Source organism: Triplophysa rosa, linkage group LG21 (assembly GCF_024868665.1).
Source record: "Triplophysa rosa linkage group LG21, Trosa_1v2, whole genome shotgun sequence".
Taxonomy (NCBI): Eukaryota; Metazoa; Chordata; class Actinopteri; order Cypriniformes; family Nemacheilidae; genus Triplophysa; species Triplophysa rosa.
The window spans coordinates 9,375,443-9,402,680 of record NC_079910.1 but is presented as its reverse complement, the minus strand read 5'-3'; the positions used below and the strand labels follow the sequence as shown (position 1 = coordinate 9,402,680).

The 27,238-nt window shown below is 39.7% G+C and overlaps 1 protein-coding gene across 4 annotated transcripts; it reads left to right on the top strand.

Moving 5' to 3' along the window:
• Positions 1-15: 15 nt before the first annotated feature.
• Positions 16-27,094, top strand: nckap5l (NCK-associated protein 5-like). 4 transcript variants are annotated; one of them, XM_057363309.1, is made up of 12 exons: positions 16-232; positions 13,969-14,097; positions 14,188-14,256; positions 14,698-14,736; positions 15,287-15,406; positions 15,723-15,809; positions 15,896-19,020; positions 22,608-22,743; positions 22,848-22,923; positions 23,725-24,024; positions 24,814-24,962; positions 25,239-27,094. In XM_057363309.1, the coding sequence occupies exons 2-12, from the start codon at positions 13,978-13,980 to the stop codon at positions 25,488-25,490; spliced, it is 4,473 nt and encodes a 1,490-aa protein (XP_057219292.1). In that variant the 5' UTR covers positions 16-232; positions 13,969-13,977; the 3' UTR covers positions 25,491-27,094. The 4 variants fall into 4 exon arrangements, with proteins under 4 accessions (XP_057219292.1, XP_057219289.1, XP_057219290.1 ...); XM_057363306.1 differs by having other exon boundaries at positions 15,720-15,809; XM_057363307.1 differs by lacking the exon at positions 16-232 and adding an exon at positions 7,057-7,298 and having other exon boundaries at positions 15,720-15,809.
• Positions 27,095-27,238: the final 144 nt, after the last annotated feature.

The window sequence follows — 27,238 nt, the reverse complement described above, 5'->3', positions numbered from 1 at the left end:
GGGCAACACAATTTCAAGCCATGACATCACTTTTCCTGCCGAGTGCTTTAACCTAAACACGGGAAGAGAGACGGATGGGAAGAGACGACGATAAAACCTCCGATCAGCGGCTGGGAAAACAGATAAACATGTCCACACGCTGCCAGTTTAATAGTACAGTTAAAGGTATTTCGTAGCGATATTTATCGTCGATATTTTCACACCTTCCGAAGAAACGCAAGGATCGCGCGAGGTAAAGATTCCTTTCCCCCCCAAGCCATTTGTCGAAAGTGTTGAAACGATGGCGATTTTGCTAAATGTAGCGTAATGTGCATCCAGAGAGTGATTTTGTTTTGTTGTTAAATGTTGATGTGTGGGATATGAGATGGGGAAAGGAAATGTGGAGCATTAGCCATCCGGCTATCTGGGACACCGGTGGGGTTGTAGACTGAGGATGCTTGTCGTGATCCTGCTTTGCTCAGAAACAAGATGCATGAAGCTTTAAATAACCTTTTAACTGCATTCAAACTCGTTTTAGTTTTTTGTTTATATAGGGAGTTTGTGGTTTTTAGGGTAATGTATAAAATATAACAATAATCCGATCTTGTTTCAAGCCTTTGCGTCGCTTTCCGCGGACCACTATGTATAGCGTTTCATGTAACGCTAGTTAAAGGTAAAGCTCCCCCTCTTTGTGAAGCATATCAAACGTGTGACTGTTTATAATACGCACTCCCACAACTTTCGTGTTTACTTGTGTATGTGATGTAAACGCAGGCTGCATTGTAAATTCTCTCATTTTGGCGGAGTTCATTCTGCATGAGACCCTAAAACAGCAACTAATTCAAGAGTAATTGAGGGTAAAAGCATGCACTCAGCCCCTCCCCTTTAATATATTACAGATGTTTTTAACATTTGCAAGTCCCGTGTTCAGAACCATGTTCAGGATATTTTACAACCTACAACCCCCCCCCCTCCATATTCCGAGACACGATGCAGTGGAGATGTTTCTTCTCACAGAGTGCCCAAACAACCCATTGCACAGCGCATTAAATAAATAATGCGCCCAAAATAGCTGACAGCAATCGAAAGCGAGATAAACTGCAAATTGCTCAGTAAACCAAATGGCCACAAAGGACATTACAGGCAGCAGGGGGCCTTGCTCCCTGTTTACTGATAGTCAGTTGTTTGGTAATTTTGCGATCACAACATTATCTTCGCATAGCTTTTGATCTTTTTGCATGCCCGGGAGACATACATTGTCTTTAATGGGAGTCAGATGACATAGGCAAGATCACACACTATTAATGACTCCAAAACACTTAAGGGGAATTCAAAATGTTTGTGCTGGGTTGTGCTTTGTGAGTTCTGTCATGTATATTTTCACAGATAACAAATGTTTGTGTAGCTGCAGATTATCTGTTTGAGTTGCTGTATCTAAACAGTGTGTGTTTTTCCAATATTTTTTTAGACAGATTCTGCACATGCCAGTGTGGGTGTATCCTTGCAGAGAACACACACACATGCTTTAGGCACTTTTGAGTGAGGCAGATTTTCTTGTTGGACGTCTATGCAATTATGGGCACATTTCTTCCAACGAAGCACTTATGCGTGCAGCCGTGCAAGTGTTCTTTTGCCCTGATTCTGCTGAAAAGTTATTTGAATAGTTATTTATAACGTTTCTATTAGTTATTTTGTAACATGTATTATGTTAGCTTTGGAATCAGAATGCAGCCAATATTCAGTGTTTGGTACATCAGTGCTTTTCTTTAACCAACGGTAAACTTTTCATCATAAGTTGTGTGTAAATGTATGACTCCATATAATTCAAGTTCTGCAAAAATCCACTGACTCAGGTTAAAGCCGTGTGGCTCCCGTTAGTACCAGTGAAACGCCCGTATACAATTACTGTGCCATATCAGTCACACAATTGCTATTGTTCCCATGCATATGTATTTAGAAAAGGATACTATCAGTCAGCGTTGAAATCCATTTCAACACATTACAACTCCCACATGGCCTGGAGTTGTTACTCTGTGTTGTGAACAGTGCCGTTCGTTGTTTTTCCAGGTTGTGGCTCATGATGTTATTTTATGGATTGGAGCCCAGAATGGTTGGGGGAGATTGTGCTGGCCACCTGATCCTAAAACAGGGCAGAGACTCTGATCAGCTGCTATCACAAAAGCTTCCATAACAAAGCTGTCTTTCAGATTTATCTGGCGGCTTTAATGTATGTTGTTGAACGGTTTACGTCTCCTGATTGTTATTCTGCAGCTTTGCACGGCCCAGATTTGAGGAACCACCTTCGAAAGAAGAAGTGACCCCTTCCCCTTTTAAATTTAAATTTGTTGTCTGACTGTTGTTTTCAGTTTTGGTGATCTAAACATTGCTCTCTGGAAAATTAGGTATGAGGCATGAAATTGGACTTTGCAGCGCATGTTTGGGTCTGTTCTCAAAGAGTCATAGTTTTACCCTGGAGAAGTAGTCTTGCATTGGGGTGAGAAAATGGAAGCTGTCCTTCCACCAGCATCTTGCTTGTCAACATAAAAGGCTGGAAGGTATCCTGATGGGTCAGTGTTGGCACAAAGCATGTTAAACTCCCTCCAGACACACAGGCTCTCATTTTCCCCATGCTGTGTTAGGTCGGCCATGTCTGTTACCAGTTTTCCCTGTTGGCGCGTTGCCCTCCGCTCTCCGGCAAACAATTACCATGGTTATGGATTGGGGGATCATATAAGCATGTAGAAAACTCATCAATTACTCGGGGATGCTGGAAAGATATGCCGCGTACACAGCGGGGGAGTGGGCTGTCATCTCCCCAAGACATTACTACTGTTTTCACAAACACTGCAGATATTTGGACGGTGGCAATTACTCTTGCATTTCCCCCTCTTGCAGCCTTTGTTTCGATTTTGGGGTTCGACGTACATACAAAGACATTAAAGGCTTTTTTGTGCATCCATTGCACATATATGACGATGTAGGCTGTATTTTGCACACTTTATGTGGGTAGTTGACAAATGAACTATGCATGTGTCCTATGGTGTGACAGCAAAAATTTTGAAAACAAACTGTTAATAATATATTATTTTATATTACTTGCAGTATATTTATAATGTAAAATAGCATAAGATAGATTTATCTTAATTGTTATTTTTTTCCAAAGATTTTGCCATGTCCACCAGGACACATGTGCGGTTTATTTGTCAACTATGTACAGTCAGCCACTGAAGAAAATAAGAGAGCACTTTAGTGTTGCCTTTAAATTTGCATTTCTACATGTATTGTGGCCATTCCGATATAGTGTCTGTTGAATTCCAACAGACAAAAACCTTAGAAATGACAAAGTAATCCAAAAGCAATGTGAAGCACAATGATAAAAAGCATGAAAGTTGTGGTTGAAAAGTGGTTATCAAAGTTATTCTATCACATTTTTATTTTTGAACTGTTACTAAAATGCACATAAAAACATTAGTATTGTGTTATTTAAACATTATTTTTTTACAGTTTTCAAGATCTGAAAGCATTGCATCTTTTTTTTGTTATTTTGATGATTTTGTTTCAATATTTGTATTTTCTGGAATTTGGCATTATTTCACAGAATGAAACAAAAAATCCCATTTTACTTAAACACATACCTATAAATAGTAAATTCAGAAAAACTCTAAATAATTTTCAAGTGGTCTCTTAATTTTTCCACAGCTGTACATATTATTACAGTGAAGTTTTCAAGCTTACATTCCAATTAACTTCCTGTAGTTCTCCAACAGTAACAGTATCTTTCACATGAAACAGTGGCGCTCACAGAACCTATCAGCGAAAGAAGTGCACCGCTGCAAAATATTTGGATTCGTTTTGCTTCACGTTCACACTCGCAAAAAAAACTGAAGCAAACATTTGCTTTGATTTCTCACAGTGTGCCAGTCTTCATCTGCAACAAACATTCAATTCATACTTTTAGTCAGCGGAAATATGCTTTGGAATGTGGCCTTAATCAGTTCAAGCAAACCAGGTCAATGGCACATCCTGTTTGGGTAGAGAGGGGATAAATGTCTGTGATTTGGTTGGGCAGCTGTAAGAGTCAAACAAACCTCATGGTGAACGGTTTAGAGTGGGGCATTTGTAAAGCGCCATACATTTGATATGGCAGGGGTCCTTTTCTCTGGCACAAAGAGGCTACAGTCATAGACCCCTTTGAAAAGCCAAGCCACCACCCTGTTTGAAAGTGGGGGAAAAATGGCCTTCTGCCTTCATTTTCCTTCTTTTTTCTCTCCAAATGAAAGCATCAGTGGTTTAGGATCTAGTGACCTTTACCCCGTTAATTACGCCAAACTATTCCCCCGAGAGGCTTACCAAAGCTGATGTATGTTATGTTTATGTTAAATATGCAAGCTGCCATGCTAGAGGGTCACTTCTTTTAAAACACTCGCACTAGCGGTCTGCTCTTTCGGCAGTCTGTTATCATTTTTTATTTAGGCTATATTTTTTAGGTGGCAGAACTCATGTGTGTTTACAGCACTGTCTTAAGCAGAGGATTAATCTAAGTACGGAAATGAAGTGCTAGTTTGCGGCTTGCACGCTTAACGCTTTAATGCGGCTTAAATATGGATTTTTGCATTTTAACTGGACTGTGGTCACATTGAGCGGTACAAAAGATTGAAGGTAGGGAGCCGAAATGGCTGCGTCGGCCCAGTTGGAAGGTGCCGGAGGGCATTTGCTTTAAGCCACGACGCCTGGTGTCCAGATGTTTAGTGGCTGTGTCCATGTTCACTGGCTTTGCAGTCTGCTGAAGGCCAGGCTTCACTGCGCTTTACTGCAGTACCGGCACGGGGACACCAGCCCAGCCAGCACAACGCACATGCCAGCCTTTAAACCAAGCGTATAGCCCACTGTTTTATTATGCAGAGCTGTTTATTTTACAGTGAGAGGACATTTTTTCCAGGTTTGTTAAATATGTAGCTTTGTTTAAAGGAATTTAATCAGATTTTATGTTTTACTTTTTAAGCCAATACAGTAGCCGGTGTGACATTTTAGTCAAGGTGGTAACCATAGCTACAAGATTATTCCACCTTGGCTTTACCAGATGTCCTTGTGCGGTAGACATGGCATTGACTTTTGTGTTTTTGACCTCCAAGTCAAATTTGCTTTGTCAAGCAGTTTATTTTTACTCTGCGTGTTTTTACTGTTCATACTTGCACTGTATATTTGGAAACTAGAGTTTAGTGTTCACACAGACTCTTGAATTGACTTGTTTACCCTCCAGTTGACTAAATACTGCTAGTCAAGCGCTTTATGAGAAAAAGATGCGAGTGATAAATTTGTTATTTACCACTACGTGATTGTTTTAACTGAAGATACGCTCTTCACGATGCAAAGACCGGCAAGTTTAGCACCATGATATATTTCCCCCTCTCTCCCCTCCAACCCAGACTAGTGTCACATTTCTAAAAGGTGGATCAGCCCCTCCACCTCACATGGAGTTCAGCACATTACCGCCCATTAAGCTGTCTCACTCTCAATGGGGCTTTTTTGCCATGAGCCTGATTTATTCTCTTAATCCTGATTCACCCAAACGCTTTGTCATTGACCAACTGCTGCCAAATGGAAGTGGAACAAGCACTGGCAAATGTCTTGTCCCATATGTAGTGCCAGACATAAACAAATACTGCGTGTATAGACATATATGTGTATGTCTGTATGTTCAGCTTCTGAGGAGTGGATGAGAAGAGCACCATCATATAATTCATCTACCCAGAAAATCTCTCTCTTGAGTATTTCATCATCATCTCACGCACGACTCCAAGTGTCCATAGTCTGCTCAATCTCATTACAACGTCATTATAGTTATGCAACATGCCAAAATCAAATTCACATTCACAATGTTGCTCCATCATGATAAATCTTCAAATGTAATTGCCTGAAGTACGTCCTTTGAGATATTCTAATTGGGTCAAATGTCCAGCTGTGTTTAAGGAGATGTAGTGCGGTGGAATTGTTACGAGCATGTTAATGTCACTTGGCACCTGAGGCTTACAGACGCTTTCAAGTGTGCTCCAGTTTGCATGTCATCGCCGAGTGGTGATTTGGCAACACACCGCTAACACGACAACCCCCAATAAGAAAACTTGTCTCTAAATACCTGACATTTAAGACCGACGTGTCACAAAGTACCCTATTGTGGTTCCGGATCATTGTTCGTAATGCCGTAAGTCTATCCGTCTTGGTGTTTAGAGAGGTGAAAGTGGAGTTTAAGGCATCACAATGGCCTTTTGTCCTGCCCCTTGACTGTTGACTCCAAGACAACATGTGACCCCCTTGCATTTGGGTCATTTCATCCAATTTAGTCATCTCATGTGAAGACTCAACATAGCAGAGGTGGAATTCTACCTACAGGCATGCACATATGAATAAGCATCTGGCAGGGACATGATCTAAGGTTCATTCACATTCAGGGACAAGCCATGGCCTTGTAGACCTTGTAGCCATAACATAGCAAATATATTTAGATAAGGTTTTAGTGCTTGCAAGAATTTGTTGTTGTGCCGGCATTAGGAATAGATAGTGTTGGTGTAATGAACTATTGGACTGGAGAGTCAAAATTGCAAAGTTATGAATGTATCCAACCCTACTTAGTCACACAAGTCTCATTATGCATGTATTTGTGCTATCTATAGTTTGTTGCACACATTCATCAGTGTTTTCCAGGTCAGTTTGTGGTCATTCAGCTCTATTGACCTCCGCAATATCTGTAGTCGCAATCCAATCACTGCACGTCTGATAAAGTAGTCCAATCCTCTTAGAAAAGAAGCTCCTGTTTCTTGATGGGGGCCGAGTTGCCTCGGTAACTCCATTTTACCCTGGCGCTCATTGGGATATGGGTCTCTTTCCTCATCATTGTTTGGGGTGCGGCGTTGTCCTCCTTGAAATATAACCCTCTCGGTTTTATGGCCTGGCCAGCAGTTGTAGGGTTAATGTTTAGCTGCAGCCGTTGGAGGAGGGAGAGACACTCAGAGGAGAGGTAGGGGGCTGGCCCACAGCTGTTGTAGTAGGCTGGGTCTATTTGGGTAGGATGCCTGCCTCACACTCCCTTGAACAATGGGAGGACATGGAGGCCACTGCAGATGCTATAGACAGTTTCCTTACACTTGCTTAAGGACAGTCGATTTAGTTTCTTGAATAGGGAGAGCCCTCTGTGCTCGCGGAGGACGGAAGATCGCTGACAATTCACAGGTTTATTTGTGGCACTTTTGGATTCTGCTCCTGTGCCTCACGTTTGCATGGGTCGCATTAAAACGTCTGGGATGCTCTGACTGGAATTAAAGGTAATTTTATGCAAAGCTATTTGCAATACTGTTTTTCTATGGGGGCTCCATCTTGCCTGAATGTTTCTCACTATTTTTAGTCATTTGATTTAGCAGGCAGTTTGTCTGCGATATGTTTCATGATCCGATGGAAAGGATATCAGATTTGGCTTGGTTTTGTAATGTATGTATTTATCCCTTGCCGAACAGTTGTGCAGCAGTCATGCCATCTGTAGCGTTTTTATCAAAGCTAGGATAATATTCTGCATAGTATAAATGTGTTGTTCTGGGACTTTTATTGCAGGTAGGTCATCATGCCATTCATTTGCAATATACCTATGTACAACACTCTAAATAACCAATACAAGTTTTCCTCATTCTTCAAAATGGAACGTAACAGTCCTAGATTTCATTACAATGTAGGTTAGAGAATCTGTTGTGTGTTCAAATATTAATAAACACGCATCTGTTTAAACCGGATCAGACACGAGAGACCGCTTTCATCCTTCTGTGTGATGCATGAAGGATTCATTGTTTGGGTGTGAGGGTTTAACCTTATTTCCTACAGTTGGCTATGAGTTAAAGTTAATTGGTCAGAATAGTCCTTGAGCAAGCAATAGCTTTTGCTCGCTTAGTCTTTTTCAAAGTGTTTGGTAGCTCAAGGCCGTGAAAACGGAGATAATATATTGCATCTAGACATAACCCACATAGGTGCGCTGCTGTGTAAAGACAACAATAATGCATGAGTCTGCAGATGGCTGCAGCACGGCAACTTTGCTAAAAGCTACAGAGAGACAGCTTACCTTTCATGTTTGGAGCAAAATGGAGGACTAGAGAGTAAAATTTAGGGCCCTGCTGTCAGTGTAACTGATGCGCCGGATAAAATAATCTTTAAAGCGAATGAAATATTGAAACGGAGCCGCATAAGCTCTAGAAACATATAAACCTACATTATTGAAGATTTTTGATATTTAATGCCACATTACGGAATAGATGCCGCCTCGCTTACTTCAGAGAATCTTATCCCCAGAATAATTTACATCAAAGGGAAAAAATAATGTCCTTAGGGACTTAGCGGAACGGTCTGGATGTTTGTTTGCTTTTCTGTTAAGCGTAGGCGCGTCTGCTTTTGTTTATTGTAACTCATTCATTATTTGCGTTTATGAAGAGTTTCCATTCTCTCCGAGCATGATTGATCATTTGAACTGCTCGTAAATCATGTGTAAAGATCAATAATTGGGTTATGAAGGTGTCTGTGGGCTCTGTGCCCATTGTGCAGGGTGTGAATAATCAGAGACGGTCTCTGAGGATGGGGATTGGCTGGTGCTTAATAACTCCTCGAGTGTGGGGGATGGAGGCGGAGCTGACAGCACATTTTGGGATCCCAGAGAGCCCTACTTCTGTTTGATTGCCTTCACACTGGCTTTATTCCACCCCTCCAAGCCATTCAGGACCTCCCCCAAAATCCAATTCCCTTTTTATCTACATTCTTTTTAATCCGTATTTGCATTTTGTAAGATATGATTCTTCACTGTATGAGGTCCCCCCTCAAAAAAAGGAAACATGAGCATCATATCCGTGTCGGCCATTCATTCATTAATGCCCTATCGGTTACTTAAACCACTGAAGGTTGTGAAAGACACCTTAATTTTTGCAAACCAAGATAAAAGACCAGTATACACTATATGGAAAGTACATGCAGATTAGAATTGAACAAAATTGAGTAAAACAATCACACAATGCAACTGTGTGTATCAAGAACTGGCTTGCACTGAATTGTCCATTGAGTTGAATGGGTTTGTTTGAAATTCGTCAATTTACCGCAAAAGGTTTTCTTCATCTTTCAGCCATCCGTTCCGATGCTTTTCTGTAATGCATTTGTGCATAGAGGCAGTGAAAGTCTTTGTTCCTTTTGTGTGTGTTATGGTAAAAAAAAATGTCAGCCTGTGTACTTTGAAGTCTGAAACTACATCATCAAACTCCCTGATTGAACCATCTTTGTCTGCATTCCCCTTAAATAATTTTACCAACTTTCGGTATGAAAAGCTCAGTCTTTTCTCTCCACGTTTTCAGATAAGAATGTCCCTCCTGTGTTTGATACGTCTCGTGAAGTAGACAGTGGCCTCTGGTGTCTGACTCTACCATGCTTTGTGAGACTGGCGTCTGCAGAGCAGAACTTTGATTTCAAGTCTTAGTCACATTTGGTAGACTTCTCCTTTGGGCATCATACCAAGCCGCTGACTCAGAAGTACGGGGGAATACTTCCACTGTGCTTCAAAGACGAACACTAACAGTAGTCTCTCAGAAGCTTAGTTTCAATAAATGTACTGCTTTACAGACAAATGAGTTTGGGGCCCTATTTAGGGTATGCCACAGTGCTTTATTGCTGTACAGCAAATCCCGAGATTAAGGGCCTGGCATTGTAGCAGAACGCAGCCAAGATTCCTGTTGGCATGGGTGCTTGTTTGCCTCTGTTTTGCGTGTCGCCAAAATCGGCTCCACAACAGGATAGTATATAGAGCAGAAATATAGTCACCCTAGATATTAAGTGGGGCACGTCTACCCCGATATTTAAAACAGGGGTTTTCACGAAGTATTTTTTAGGGATTGATTTCTAACCGTTCAAGTTTGGTCCCTACTACTTTTGCATATCGTCGCTGTCCAGATTCAAGAAATAGAAAAACACTGTGCTTTTTAAATGATTTAATACTGTATTGTCGAAGTTGACAAGCACTTTTTATTGGTTAGATATTTGCAAAACCCAGTGACAAATATAAAGCCACATAATAGCTACAAGGTTTAAGAAGGACAACAGCGATATTTGCTTCAGCCCTTTATATATCTTTTCAAATGTCTACCCCATCAGGACGTTTAAGGAACCATTGACACCAAAACATAAAAATAAACTCTTTTTAACTGTATTATAAAAAATCATTGTGAGGTTGTTCAACAAAATAAAAAACTGAAACTACTATCCTTTTTACATATTGGTGATCTGCTGAGTGAAAGTTAGAGCCTTGCGTTAATGCAACGCAATTGTTTGCCCCAATTAATATTTAATGATCCATTTAATCCACATAGGATCCCATTACAAATCTGGGTGGATTGTCACACGTGTCCAGCAATAAACAGCATGGCTTCACAATGGGTCTGTATAGAGCGCAAGCATTAAATTTAGGGCCAGATGCAAACGGATGCTAATCTGTTTAGGTCACAAGAGCACAGGGGATTAGTCTTGTTCCATTTAGGATGTGAGAACAGAGTTCTTCAGCGCGTAGGTGATGCTATTGGCCATCAGGACCGAAGCGAAATTTGAGAGTAAAATGAGGATGGCAGCAAAATGTTAGTCATAAATTGAATACCTAGGTGTCATATAAAGAACAGTTGACGTTGGTGATGTGTCTAATAGAAGTTGTACTTAGTTGTACTCAGCGGTTTTCATACCTGGTCTTGAAGGCACCATAGAGAGAATGACTGCGGTCATGCTAACACACCTTTTTTGAGGAGTGCCAACCAGTTGTGTGGTTAGACCAGGTGTGGTTGTTCAGGACGGAAACTGAAAATGTCTGTTTAGCATTTGTGGAGATGAAATGAATTGGTCTAGACCTGTTGTGTAGGTTGAGGGCTTGTGTTAGGTTGGACGTATTTATACTGCGCTGGTCCGGGAGAATGAATTTCTTTCTCAGGACTGACAAAAAGTGCTTTGTTTATTATGGCGGGAGGCGCTCTGTTATTTCATCAAACATATATTGCTGTCACTTTTGAGGAATGTCAAATGTTTTCTGAGAAAGAGCCAAAAATACAGTAGCTGTGATGAGGAGTTTTGTTATGAAGACCGACGGTTTAAATCATTGCCATTTTAGAGCTAAAAATACACTTTTGAGGCTGTATTTCACCAGAATCAGCTTACTCGCCCGTTAATTTTTCATCGTGTGCAAGTGATTCATAGATGGGAAGAAAATATGATCGAGGCCTCACATCTCTTGAGGTTGAGGGTGAACCAACCCTAGCCGCCAGCAGTCAGAAAACAGACACAGGGTAAAGTGGATTAAAGTCATGAAACGGTTCTAGCTAATCCAGAAGTATTACAAATGCTGTGAAACGTATTGCCATCCTTTCATCACTTACCCATAATTACAGCGGTATGTAGATTTGACTTCCTTAAAGGGCGTATTCCTTAATATCCGTATCGCGTGTGTGAGTTTAGACAGACATAAATGAGAAATTGAGCACGGCACTCTGAATTAAAAAAGAAGTTTTAATTTTTTAACATTTTTTTTACATTTCTTTTTTTTGTTTCAAAAACGAAACCAGAGAACCGACCTGGAATACCGGTTATTTCTTCTCCTCTAGCTATGTTCACGCTAAAGAAGGCTATCGTATAAACTTGCTCTTCAGACTATAAAATGTCATTTATGTTTTGTGCCTAAGGCTTTGGATTTGTACAATATATCTTGGTGAGTTTTTGGCTTCTCTACTTTACGGGTGTTTTGCGAGCTATTAAAATGAAACTAAGTATCTGGAACTTTAAAATGTATTACATCATAGAAGATAGCTCTCGGATATTTTTATTGAGAGACATAACACACAGACATAGTTTTTAAAATGCATGCTTAAAATATTCTTTAAAACGGAATGTATTAAGAAATAGAAGTTATGAATCAGTATTTGGTACAAAATAAAACTAAGAAAGTTTAGGTTTGTTTTCAAATTTAGTACAATAGTAGTAAATGTAGTAAAATGTTATAGTCAAATATTTTAGGCAATAGGCACCATCTTATAACTTCAGATATGTGGGGATGATGGACTTACAGATTTAAAGGGATAGTTCACCCAAAAATAAAAATTCTATCATCATTTACCTACCTTCGAGTATAAATCTTTATAAATGTCTTTGTTCTGGTGAACACAGAGAAAGATATTTGGAAGAATGCTTATAACCAAACAGTTCTTGGACCCCATTGACTACTATTGTAGGAAAAATTACTGACTACTATGTAGTGTTAATTTAGTCAGCTATTGTTTTATTTTAGTCTTAGTTTTAGTCCCACAATAAATATACTTTTTAGTTTTTATCTAATTTAGTCATGCATGTCCTATTTTTGTTTGACAAATACTAAAAAGAGTTTTTGGGTAAGTTTTTATTTTATAACTACATTTTGGTCTCTATTCATCAACGATATTGCGTGCTGATATAGTCTTAGTTGTCGTTTAATGGCCTTACTTTTCGTCTCGTCATCATCTCGTTTTTGTCCTGGGAAAATAGTAGTTGACGAATATTTTTCTTCATTATTTTCATTAACGAAAAAAAAAAACACTGCTACTATGGTAGCCAGTAGGGTCCAAGAACTGTTTGGTTGCAAGCATTCGTCCAAATATCTTTCTCTGTGTTCAACCAAGCAAAGAAATGTATACAGGTTTGGAACAACTAGAGAGTGAGTAATTCGTGACAGAATGTTTTTTTTGGGGGTGAACTATCCCTTTAATGAAGATGAATTACACATGTACACATTTTCTTTATTTCTAAAATGTTTAAAATGTAGAGTGTCTCCAAATGAAAAATACAGCTAAATGTGCTCCGTTGTCATATATCTTCATCTGTTAGTGGATTCTGCCTTGTGTCTCTGTGAAAAGAGTTTGTCATGTGAAAGGAGCCTCCTGGCACCGCAGCGCTCTAGAAGAGCTTGTAGTTGTATAGTGTGGCCTCGAGCTTGCGGTAGTGCTGTACTTCACTGTTATAACAGAGCTGTGTTCTCTGACCCTCCACACCCTGTCAGCCCTCGGGGCCCCAATAGGCTTTATATTCATTTACTTCCAGATATGGAGTTTCCATTTAAACTATTCACTCGCAAAGAGTCAGGCGTCTATACATAGGCTTGGCACATAAGTGAGCACACAGAATGCTTAGAGGATCAATTATAAATGAGTCGCATGAACATGCGTATTGATTTTTAGATTCAATTTGGCAATGATAGTCCATTCGTCAAGTACATCCGGCGTCTCATTGAAGGTCATATTTACGGTATAGTGCAGTGGTGGGAATGGGCGGATGAAAGGAACATTTTTAAATTGTGAGGTTATTTTCAGGCTTGGATTTTTTTTATCAGCTACAAGTTATAATACAACTATATAATACAATGTGATTGGTCTCTTTACATGTCAACCCAGAGTTGCCGTGTCAAAAGTGTGACATGTAAATATGTACATAATATATTGGTGGGGAACCACAGCACTCGATCATGTGCCTCAATACATTCCTTTCTCCTCCTAAGTTTAAATGCAGGTCACAAGGAACCAATTCTGTGACCCGGTCAGTAAATCAGTAGGTCATGAGGAGGCCGAATGATGGCAGGAATCCTCCAGTGTCTTCAAACCTCTTCTGTCTAATCCTCTCTGATGATGCTATTCATGTGAAGATGTCTCGATTATAATACCTATTTTACCTTTAGATTCAAAAGCATACCATTAGTCTGTTTATTCAGTGTTTTAGGTATACAAAATAGTTTGGAAAGCTGGCTTACAGCTTGCTCAGTCAAGTGTGTACAGTACACACACAGAATAGGGGTTTAAAACTGTGTGTACCGGCTGAATACTTTCCACTTTCTGCCATTCTTTGGAATCGAACTCATGATGGTATTGTTAGCATCTCTACGAATTAAGGTACAGAAACTGAACCTTTTTTTCTCGTCAGGTACAGACAATGTCGGAAGAGGCCCAAAATAGAGTGGACGAGGACTTTGAGTCTGAGGAGGGTGATCTTGAGTCCTATCTGGAGGAAGAGAGTAGCAGTGAGCTCCTAGAGAGAGTAAAGGAACTTCAGGTAAGTGAATCGTATGCTTTCACCAAGAATAGATTTGCTTCCCTTGATTAAGTCACGACTTAATGTTTGAAACTGTCCTTTTTTGTATAGGCTGAGAACTCTGCTCTTTCCCTGGCAAATGAGAGTCAGAGAGAAGCATATGAGCGATGCTTGGACGAGGTGAGTCCTGAGTGACATTATATATTGTTCCATGCAGTTGTTTTGCCATTAAAGGAAGGGTTCACCCGAAAAAATTAAAATTCTGTCTTCATTTACTCACCCTTAAATATCATTGTTTTGATAAACAAAAAAGAAGATATTTTGAAGAACGTAAGAAAGCAAACAGTTCTGGGGTACTTTTGACTACCCTTGTAATTTTTTCTACTTTGGTAATCAGTGGTGGCCAAGAATTGTTTTGTTACAAGCATTCTTCCAAATATTTTTGGAACAACTCGAGGGTGAGTAAATGATGATAGAATTTTCATTTTTGGGTGAACTGTCCCTTTAAGATTTGGAGTGATTTTGTATAACGCAGGGAGCCAAGACGTTTTGTAATTCTGTTTAAGATGTTTCAGACACATGTTCTCAAATTTTAATGATTACATTCTTCTTTGTTTGTAGGTGGCCAACCATGTTGTCCAAGCTTTGCTCAATCAAAAGGTAAAACTGTATATTTTATGCAGCCGATTATTTGTCATAGAGCATCCTGTTCTTATTTAAAAAGCTCTTTTACACCAAGAACAATAACTATATTTGTTTTCACACCAACGGACAGTAATATTCTTTATTTTAAGTTTGTGCTATGCAGTTTCACATTTTAAATGTGCGAGCCCATTAAATTTAAATGGATTTTAATTGACTGTCAATGTTTTATTGTTCATCAGCTGGAAAAAATGCTCTGAGACTGAAAGTAACGATAAAGAAGAATGATATAGTTTGGGTTATAGTTGTGGTGTGGGCTCCACTGTTCTCTTAAATTTAGTGTAATTTAAAAAACGTTATAGTTATAGCTATCATTATTGTCCTTAGTGTAAACAGACCTTAAAGAAAGAAAACTAAATAACAGGTCCTTGCGTATTTAGTTTGGCATACAAAGAATTCACATAACTTGAACAGCATGTTTTATATAGTGTTACCTACCTGGCAAATGCATTTCAGGACTATAACTTTGTAATGTTTTCAAATGTATAAACACAAATTCTTGTCTTAGGATTTGCGAGAGGAATGCATTAAGCTGAAAATGCGAGTGTTTGACTTGGAGAGGCAGAACAGAACACTGTGTGAACTCCTTCAGGAGAAATTACACAGTCAATCATGTGTACACCAGCAGGTAAGCGATTTAAATACTTACACATGATCATATGATGAAACAATCCCCTGTGCTATTTATGATGTTGTTTAAATGCAGTGTTTTTCACAAAACATTCTTCAAACCCCACTGGGACATCCTATTAGTTTTGTTTGCAAACTAAAGAAAATTGGTCAATTAACATTTTCCTGTTTTACTTTCTTGGGCTGTTGTTTTTATGTGACTTAAAGGATTTAAAGCGAGAAAAAATACCCCTGGTGTACACTGTTACACATAATCTATTAATTAATTCATATAAGAAGTTTAAAGTTATCCTTATTGTGTTTTATCAAAGCAGCCGGGGCCCTGTTTGGAACACATCGGCGAGCTGCAGCACAGTGAATCTAACAAACTAATAGAGACTCAGAGAAATCCACAGGCCAAGGTGGAATCCATACACATCACCAAACTTTGTTACATCTATTATGTGTAAAATAAGCACAAGTAATTTTACTCAATTCTGCTTTTCAGGGAACCAGTGAATTTGCACAAAACTGCATACCTGACACCCAGGGTTCGTCCACCTCCATGGAGGCCATGTCTCCATTCTTAAAAAAGAAAGCACACATATTAGAAGTCCTCCGCAAGCTTGAAGAAACTGATCCTCTTCGGTACCATCGCTCCTCTGGCATTCCGTCAATCTGTGACTACAGCCAGGCTCTTGCCTCTAAGGAGGCTGTATTAGCCTGCAGAGACAATTCATCCAGGTGCAATGCACCCAAAGCACATTGTTCCCATTCCTGTCCAGATGTTTGCACACATCCACATTTGAATGGAGGAGATCACAGCAATGTCAAGTGTGGTAGCTGTAGCACATGTCTGATGCTGTCCAATAAAGATTCTGTCAGCTTAGCGAAGGGTAGCCACAATTGTTGCACTTCATCCCCTGTTACTATTGACAACCTAAATTTAGCTCGGTCTGATTTTCAGGAGAATTCGGAATTGCAGGACCTCGTGAAGCCTGCCACGGGTACAAATGAACTGTTTGTAAATAGGACGTCTGCTGATGTGTCTGTTCTTTCAGCAGAGCAAGGTCCATCCAGTGATCCCCACCCTTTAGAAGCCCTAGATCCTTACTTAAGATTGTCAATTTCAGAAAGAGATCCGACTAGAGCAGTTTCTGATCTTTTTCTGGTAGAAACAAGAGACAAGAATAGGTTATCTGACCTTCTGCTCGAGTCCCAGTCAAACAGGTCTAGTGGTAGCACCTGCAATGACACGATTTATGATGATGGCTCAATTGATGTCAACCTGCTGGACTCTGATCTGAAGCACTTAAACATTGTAGCACCTCAGAGACTTGAGAAGGTCAGTGGTAGTGAAGAGTTTGCAGTGAAAGAAGACACGGACTGTCTCTGTCGAGCCAGCATGGCCGCCTCAAAGCTGCCTACTCTTGGACTCAAAGACAATTTACAGAATGCACACTGTGAGATGGAAAGCAATGAACCGGTGCACAAAGGTCTGCTGTTTTCCCCTAGTGAAAATCACACAGCCTCAAAAGTACTCGATGACATCACTGTTCCTGTGAAAGACAGCACCCCGTCCGATCCTCAGTCCAGCAGATCAAAACTTACAGGCAGCCCAAGTCAAGTTTCCTGCCTTAGAGAGGTCAAGGCCTCACCCTCCAAACTGCTCAAGTTTCTTAAGATACCCACTCTTGGAGAACGTACTACAGTAACTAATCCACCTCGTCTCAGTCCTCAATTGACGCGTAGCTCAAAGATTCCTTGCCGAAGCAACAATTATGAGGTACACCAGTCGCCTGTAGCCACACGAAAGGCCACCACAACGGAAAGGCAAAGACAGCTGCCTGCTTCTAAATCAGAGTCTCAATCTGCACCAACATCTCCACCCCAGCCTGAAGATGTTCCCACACCACTGGCAAAGGATCTTAGCTCTGGTATACCTAAAACAAGTCGTGTAGCCAAACCTACTCAAAGTTCTCACGTTCAGAAGACCCCTCTGAAAATATCCCATTATGAAAACGTCTCCGATCTCTCCAAAACATGTGCTACCGATGTGTCCCAGTTACTGGGAGAAGTGAGTTCATCTCTTTGCAATACCAGTTCTAGTAGTGAAGCGGTAAAAGGGAAGCAGTCAACGTTTGCAATAGAGCGGCCAACAAGTCTTGAGCAGAAAGAGACCTCACCAGAATGTAATTCTTCAGATCAAGAGGACAGCTCGGAGAGCCCCGTGTGGCATAAGCAAGTTAATCACCGGAGTCTGCCTAGTCAGTCAACATCCCAGAAAGCTCAGACTGGGATCAGTATGCGGTCCAGAAGCCAAGAGAAAAATGAAATGGATAATGATCCACCCAGCACAGAATCACCTTTTAAAAGGAACGATCCACCACCTGTTCCTAAAAAATCAGGGATTGGTAGACATTCAGGTGAATCAAGTCATTCGTTTAAAGAAAGGTTGGCTGCGCTTGGCAAGTTAAGGAACCCGGAGGAATCAACAGCTTGTTCTCAGCTTGCAGAAAGGAAAGAATTTCAGTCCACTGCAGGTATGGCAACACGTAGCCAAGATAAAATCAAAACTGCTGACAAAAATTCTGATTGTAAATCAGGAGAATATAGACTTATGAAAAATACCGAACCCACTGATGAAAAGTCATATCATTCAAGTCATCTTGATGGTGCTATCTCGAAACAACAAGGGTCCTTTCAGCATGGTGAGCAAGCAGTCAGATCTCTTCCCTCCAGCTCATTAGTATCTAAACTTGAAATTGATACTTCAAGATCATTCTTAGCCAAGCAAGAAAGTCCAAAATCGAAGATGCATCCACCATCTTCCAACTTAGAGGCTGCACAAGCCTTGCGCAGCTATGTTAAAAGTACAACACCACATAGCCTTTCATATAATGGAAAAAACATCACCGGTCCCCACAGTGGCAGCCCCAATAAAATACCACTTAAGTCACCAACGAAAACTGTACCACCATCTATGAACCGAGATGGGAAACCTACCCAAGAGTTTCAGAGGTACATGTCCAAATCTGAAGATAGAAGCCATCTCAGGGCCAATAAGAAGAAGAATTCTACCTACGGAGAGAGTCTTCCTCCTCCACCTCCAAGGCCGGTAGAAGTAGCCGAAGAGAAGAGACACTCTGCCCCCAGTCCTCAATCTTCTATTGAGCAGAAGGTCATGAAGGGCATCGAGGAAAATATGTTAAAATTGCAAGAACAAGATAAAGGGCAAATGGCTGAAGTCAAGCAAAAGGCTTCCAACGGCATTGCCAACTGGTTTGGTCTGAGAAAAAGCAAGCTGCCAGCTCTTAGCCGAAAACCAGAAGGATCGAAAGTGAAAGATGACAAGAGAGAATGGAAACTCAATATATCTTCGGTGGGCAAGGATTCCAAAGGAGCAGCTAGGAAAACCGACGGTGAGAGCTTGAATATTTCTATGCTAATTGAGAAAGCCGAGGGCTTACATAAGGCTCTTGAAGAAGAAAGGGCTTATGTCAATGGAGTGGCTTTGGACCGACAAGGAAAAGGACATTCCTGTGAGGTGGTGATGGACCAGGCACAAGGACAGCTGTCTGTGATGTATAGGGGAGTGCCATCTGACAACTTCATGCAACAACTGCTGAACCGGTTAGTACAAAGCAGCATAGGTCTATAGAGCAGTTCTTTCAAAACTTTGTCCCAAGGCCCCCGGTGGTCCATAGTGGTATTGCGGGGGGGTTATTTAGGCTAAATCAAAAGTGTAAAATATTTGGTAACACTTTACAACAAGGTGCTATTTGTTAACAATTAGTTAATGCATTAGCTAACATGATCTAACAATGATCAATTATTCTACAGCATTTATTAATCTCAGTTCATGTTAATTTCAGCATTTCATAAAACATTTTTAAAATGAAACGTTGTGTCTGTTACATTTATGCATTTGGCAGACGCTTTTATCCAAAGCAATTAACATTGGATTATCCTATACATTTGTTTCTATGTATGTGCAATTCCCTGGGATCGAACCCACAACCTTGTTGTTGTTAGCGCCATGCTCTTACCACTGAGCTACAGGAAACATTAGTTAATGCACCATGAGCTAACATGAACAATTGAATTGACATTAACCAACAAGGATTAATAAATGCTGAAAAACTAAATTGTTCTAAGCTAATGTTAGCTAATGCATTTACTACTGTTAAGAAATAGCACCTTATTGTAAAGTGTTACCAAATATTTAATTAAAATATAGTTATTGTGAAAGACGCACTATGATATTAAATAAAAAAACTGTAGTATTCTAAAGTAATCTGTAGTATTAGCTATATTAAATTGATAAACTGTGGTATACTTTAAAGGTCTCATGAACTGGGCTTGTTTGTTGTTTATACTGTTGTATGAGGTCTACTTTTGATGTTCGCGTGGTTTTTACATTCAAAAACATCAAAATCAATAAGTAATAGGCTATTTTCTACCAGGGTTTTGAGGCCAGCTCTATAAACGCTCGGTTTTAATGGGCGTGCCGCATTGAAGACTTGGAAGTAAACGCCCACTGCTATGATTGGATAGCAGTTTGCGTAGTAATCTTAGTTGGAGCCTTCTGTGAATTTGGTTAGAGACGTAACGTTAGGTTACACATTAGCACCATTCGCACGAGATTAGCATTATCTGGGGACCTCGTATGATTTATAAATTACCTCCGCACATCAGTATTTCATGTGACGCATTCGCACGGGATGATTTTACTCAAATTTACTGACTTATTTCCCAGATGTGATGGCAAGGCTTTGTGTATAGTTTGTATAGCCTATAGTTGTATTGCGTATAATGATATATGACCGTACCTGTCAGCATTTGAGACCCGTGATCGCGAACCGGACAAAAGATCACCGCGATCGCCGGTCTCAAATGTTTCGAGAGTTTCCATGATGAATAAACAAACAGGAGACTCCCGGTAACTTATGGATATGACCCAGCACTCGAAATAATACCAAAACACTTCAAAACAGCCTCCATTATTCGCAAACGGTGGGTAAAACCTTGAAAAATGATATATGAGCCCGCCAAATCACAGAGATGCCGATTCGCACGGGCTTAAGATCACAGACAACCTCATACCTCAACCTAATACAAATGACTAGAGGTCCCCAGGTAATACTAATCTCGTGCGAATAGTGCTCAGGGCATATCAAGCGATCGCTAACAAAGCAATAGTGACGCATAGTTAAAAAATGTTTTACTCACATAATATTGCTGCGCCATTCCTATCGGATCCAATATTGACGGCACAGCACTGCTTTTTAATTTTAGTCTTTCTACAAATCCAGTGTCTTGTTCACGAAGGAATCCTCGGAGAAATGAATCGAACAAACGCTCCATGTTTTTCCCACATGAGCTGGAACATCTTTAAAAATAAACTTTAACCACACATTACTAATATCGGAATCCGAAGGAAGGTTATGCAGTGACTGTATTCTTCCACAACCAGGGATTGCACAATATTTAGCTATCTTTAACGGCATGTTTGTTTATTGCTTGCTCGCTCTATCTGGTTCCGTGCCACTTGTGTTACTACAGAATTGTCATGCGCGAACAAGTGGGCGGGGCTAGAGAAGTAGTTGTTGATATTCTTTCTGTGGAGGCGGTGTTCAACCTGTCATAGATAGGTGCATTCCAGAACCTGCCGTTCGCTGAGACCTGGTGTCAATAACAGATGTAATCTCAGTAACAAGGGCGTTTTCAGTTCTGAATGTTGTCCCATTCTTGTCTAATATAGGCTTCTAGTTGCTCGACTGTCTTAGGTCTTCTTTGTCGCATCTTCCTCTTTATGATGCGCCAAATGTTTTCTATGGGTGAAAGATCTGGACTGCAGGCTGGCCATTTCAGTACCCGGATCCTTCTTCTACGCAGCCATGATGTTGTATTGATGCAGTATGTGGTCTGGCATTGTCATGTTGGAAAATGCAAGGTCTTCCCTGAAAGAGACGACGTCTGGATGGGAGCATATGTTGTTCTAGAACTTGGATATACCTTTCAGCATTGATGGTGCCTTTCCAGATGTGTAAGCTGCCCATGCCACACGCACTCATGCAACCCCATAACATCAGAGATGCAGGCTTCTGAACTGAGGGCTGATAACAACTTGGGTTGTCCTTGTCCTCTTTAGTCCGGATGACATGGCATCCCAGTTTTCCAAAAAGAACTTCAAATTTTGATTCGTCTGACCACAGAACAGTTTTCCACTTTGCCACAGTCCATTTTAAATGAGCCTTGGCCCAGAGAAAACGCCTGCGCTTCTGGATCATGTTTAGATATGGCTTATTTTTTGACCTATAGAGTTTTAGCCGGCAACGGCGAATGGCACGGTGGATTGTGTTCACCGTCAATGTTTTCTGGAAGTATTCCTGAGCCCATGTTGTGATTTCCATTACAGTAGCATTCCTGTATGTGATGCAGTGCCGTCTAAGGGCCCGAAGATCACGGGCATCCAGTATGGTTTTCCGGCCTTGACCCTTACGCACAGAGATTGTTCCAGATTCTCTGAATCTTTGGATGATATTATGCACTGTAGATGATGATAACTTCAAACTCTTTGCAATTTTTCTCTGAGAAACTCCTTTCTGATATTGCTCCACTATTTTTCGCCGCAGCATTGGGGGAATTGGTGATCCTCTGCCCATCTTGACTTCTGAGAGACACTGCCACTCTGAGAGGCTCTTTTTATACCCAATCATGTTGCCAATTGATCTAATAAGTTGCAAATTGGTCCTCCAGCTGTTCCTTATATGTACATTTAACTTTTCCGGCCTCTTATTGCTACCTGTCCCAACTTTTTTGGAATGTGTAGCTCTCATGAAATCCAAAATGAGCCAATATTTGGCATGACATTTCAAAATGTCTCACTTTCAACATTTGATATGTTATCTATATTCTATTGTGAATAAAATATAAGTTTATGAGATTCGTAAATTATTGCATTCCTTTTTTATTCACAATTTGTACAGTGTCCCAACTTTTTTGGAATCGGGTTTGTATATATATATACCAATAAGAGTATCTGTGGTAATTTAAAACAACTCAATGTGTGAACGTGTACTTGCATTCAAATACTTAATTTGAATATGGCTTGTGAGTCAGCTGCTTTGACATGTGTTAGAAACAGACTGACATTTTTAGTTTCATGTGAAATTATGTTGTGTGAAAGAAAAAAAAATTTTGCATTTTCTTTTTAGGGTTGATGGGAAGGACACAGGAGCCATCAGCATGGCACATAGACGCCTCTCATTTGACTGTAAATCCAGACCTGTATTCAGTCACCAGAGTTCTGGCATAGGCAGTCAGACACGAAGCAGTGATGACATGGAAAAGGTAAAATCATACGTTGTTGTAATTATCACCAATTGAAATTTACAAATTAGTTTTTAATTAGTGAAGATGAGAAACTATTTTAATTTTAGTTTAAAAATGTACAGGTTTCTACTTTATTGAGGAAAGATGTTACATCAGATGACAACCTGGCTGAGAACATTCATCATGAACACTTTGCAGGTAATGCATGATTACAATGTGTGGCATTCATTGTTTCCAGGGGCAGGAATTATGAGTGGTTAACATGTAGCCACAATAAACAGGTTTTAACCTGGTTTTACAGTCTTTGATGATGAATTGTCTAGGTGCGTCAAAGTGATTCATCCTTGACAACAGCTGCTTGGTAGATGTATTTGAATATGTTGAATAGGGTGTGATGTGCATGATGTTTCCCTCTGGATGAAGTTCCATGGTAATAATTTATTACAGGAAACTTGCATAACCATCCAGGTATAAATTAGAGTTAGGTTTCTCCAGGGGTTGGGTTTCTCCAGCTCATTTATTGTTTTTTTGTAGCTTAATGGCTGGCATACACTACTAGACTTTTAAAATCTGAACAGATTTTTTAAAAACTAGACTAAAATCACACACTTGCAGACTTTTTGAAAGTTTCTGATAGAAACACACTAACTGACAGGCACAGACGTTCTGCAACAAGTCCAGACTGAAAATCTGGGCAAAATCTTAGCAAAAGTCTTGTAGTGTGTTTTAGCCATAACTTGTATAACAAAATGCAAGGAGTACCAAAGCCATCAGTTAAATTCCCGGAGAAAATGAAATATACAAAAGCCATATTTGCCATCTCCTAAATGTAGATTTTAAGTGCTGGTTAAAGAATGCCCTTAGCCATTAAATCTTAATTTGATACAGTAGAATCAAATGGATAAATTATTTGCTAATGAGGCATACGAGATCTCACATGACATCAGTAAAAGCATTGTAAGGCCACATTTGTCTTATTTTCCAATCCTTTTCTTACAGGTTCTGGAATCTCCACACACACTCTTGACAGTGGCATCGGCACATTCCCGCTTCCCGACTACAGTGCGAATGCTGGTTGCAAAAGCATTCCCAAAGGAAAGTGCCACGGGGAGAGTGACCCTTCTCATCTCCAGGGAAAACATGGCTCAGGGATGAAAATTTCCCACAAGGCATGGACTTTGGAGAGAGAGCTGTCCTCTTTAGAAGAGGATTATATGGGGAGTCAGGATATAGACCATCACACCAGCACGCTGGAAAACAAGATTCCAACCAGCCAGATTGCAAGCATTGTTCATGATGGTATGAATTCAGCTTTGTATTGGAATGCTTTTTTTTAATAAACGTTGTAAATAGAGTAGGATTGTAAGTGACCGTGTTAAATCCAAAAGTGAATATGCCATGGTGGACAATTACTTTTTTATTCTTCAGGAATTTAGAGAGAGCTTGTAGACTATTACACTGCTTGTTCACAACATCAGGTTGTATTTGGAGTGTAGATCTCTGAAAAAATGTACTAGATAAAAGGTTACAAATTGTTGTCCTATTACATTTTTTCCCCTGTTCCCATGGGAATGCAGTGTGCTACTAAAAAATATTTTACATCTGATATTGACAGTAATTTTGACCAAATCTGCTGGCACCATAATCTTGATTTAGAAAAGCAGTTCTTCAGGTTTTTACTTCATTTCATTTCATTGCGATTAGGGGTGTAACAATATAATGGTGATTCATGGTAAAATTGTGATTCAGTTGGCCAAAAAGAGAGAGAAAACACAAAACACACAAATTTAAAGATTAATTTGTCTGATAACATTATTTTTTTTTAATGAAGAAAGAACACATTATCGTGAAATTATTTGGGCCACGATAGCTGGGTAGTGAAAATCTGATATTGTTAAAGTTTAATTGTGATGTTTATTTAATGTGCATTGCCAAAAACTAGCAGAATTAAACGCATTTTCGAAATCAGAGTACACTTCCAAACAGTTGGGTTTTTCAGTTTTAATATAGAATGATGTAAAATCTTTGCATAAAACATGACAGATATATGAAGGTGGTGTTTCTCCTCACTTCGGTTTTCTTTTCCAGGCACTGATATCTGTGGAGCGCCTATGAAATTAAGCCCTACTAAAAACTGGACGTTTCCTAACCTCCAAGCATCGGCAGAGCCATCTGAGGTTTATCTTGGTGTTGGAGACGGTGTGGAGCCAGTCAGTCATAAAAGCTCTTTTAAGAGGGTGAGGATCACTTGTTAAACCTACAGTACATGTCAGTACCACAAGTGTAGTAAAACAATTAACAACTTCTACCTCACTGTTTATAGATCAGCTATAAATGCAATAAAGTTCAGCATTATTTACATTTTACTAAGATTTTTCAGTGCAAACGGATTACTGTTGTTATGTAGTCATTCAATGTATGTTGCTATACAGCATCACAGTATGGTGCTGTAAGATTTCAGTACAGCTTAAATCAAAACTCACTGTGCTTTTTCTGGGCCGTTTTGTGTGCAGCGCAACAAGACTAGTGACCCCATAAGCAACCGAGAAGGTGACCCGAGAAGTCTTCCTCAACCCGTCCAGGCACGTAGAGGCAAAAGTCGTATTCCTGCTAATCCAGAGATGGTGAGGGACACGGGTCTAGAGTTGGTGAGAGAGAGACCGGATGACGGTCTGTCTCCAAGCCATCCCCAAGTCCTCGAGACCCCCGAGTCACTGAGTGACTCTCTCTACGACAGCCTCTCCTCCTGTGGTAGTCAAGGCTAAAACTGACTGAACGATAACCAGGTACCAACCGTTTTTGTAAACCTGATTTTTGAGATGCTTCTCACACATCAGACATTTTTAAAAGGTGGATACTTTTTTTGGACCGAGCAAGCGCACATGTTACCCCTACACTTAATACCCATGTTTCTATCTGCGATATCCTAATGGAGGGAAGGACTTTTACGGTGTGTTCGTAGTGATCTCATTTTTGAACCATTTTACCAAATCTGTCACCTCATTTGTGTTCTCTATTTCAAGTGGTAGCAAGGTAGTGACGTTCAACTCATGACATTATTATTAAATTAGCTTCGAAGACCAAGGTCTCAGTTCATCGCAACAGTCTTCCAGTTTCTAACTCGCAGAATGTTCTGGTATTCTCATGCAACATCCGTGCACATCCTTTGGTAACATTTGTGTAAAGTTATTGGAAAGTGAATGTTAATATATGTGATTTTTTTATTAATTTAATATGCATATTTCATGAAAATAAGAAAAAAACAAATTTGTTTAAAACTTGCATTTTAGGCTTTTGTTTGCTTCATTGTGTTGTATGTGAGAAAAAAACGTGTAGCAGCAACACAAATGCTATCCATGTAAGACAGAGCTACAGTGTTCCGCAGTAAATTGTTATTTACATTTTTATTTATTTATTTTCTTTGAATTGTGTGGTAAGACAAGACCACATTTTATTGGTTACTCTGTTGAAATATGTATCGTGCCTGGGTTTTTGTGTTTCTTTGTGTCTATGGGTTAGTTTGTTCCCCAAATTATTACTATTTTTTTAAACATTGATTTAAAATTGTGACCCATGAGCTCATGACCTAAATCAAAACTGTGTATTGTTGGATCCCGCTGCTTACAATCACTTATGTTTAACAAAACCTTCCCAGGATTGTCCCAGGATGTTCAGGTTTGGCCATGGCTGAATAGGCAACAAAATGAGCACCCATTCTCAGCACATTTTAAAAACAAGGTTTGCAGTTCATTTACGTATCTTGTTAATGTAATAATGCTGACTCTGCCTTACACAGCTCTCTATAGCTGTTAGAAATGAAGTTTCATTTTGTCAATTACTTGGACTACGCACAGGACTATTGTTGTGATAGTCGTGTTTTTCCATAACCCCATATTTTGTTCACTTAAAATATTTTGCTGCCATTTTTCCTCAATAAATCAACCATAAGAAAAGACTAATTGGAAACATTCCTGAACAGACATACATTGTTACACAGTCCTTTTTGGCCTATGTAAAATTTACATTTTTTAAAAAGTCCTTTTTAATCATATACGCATGACACTGTGTTTTGTCACAAAATCCTGTATAATTTTAAGTAGTTTGTGTTATTCTCTTAGATCCCTGATTTGCTTGCCATTATAACATTTTGTTATTTACTTTGTTGTAATTGTCAGGAATATTTTATATTAGTTTGGTATGTTTACAAAAGAATTTATGATGAAGTTGTTAATATATCTGTAAAATGTTTATATAAGGTGCTGATTTTTGTTTTCACTCTGTCCTGCAAAAGCCATAAATGTGTTTTCATAATCTCCTTTCTAAGCAATCGCCATCACACATGCAAGTCAATAAATCCATTTTAAGTATATTTTTTCTTTGTTTATTTATTGCATATTTTTCTTGCTGTAGTTTAGTTGCGTTTGAGTGTCCCTAGTGGTAAAAGAAGGATTTACAAGCTAATATGAAGATGACGCTGGTTCAGTTAAAATCTTTGTGTGCCATCATTTTTACA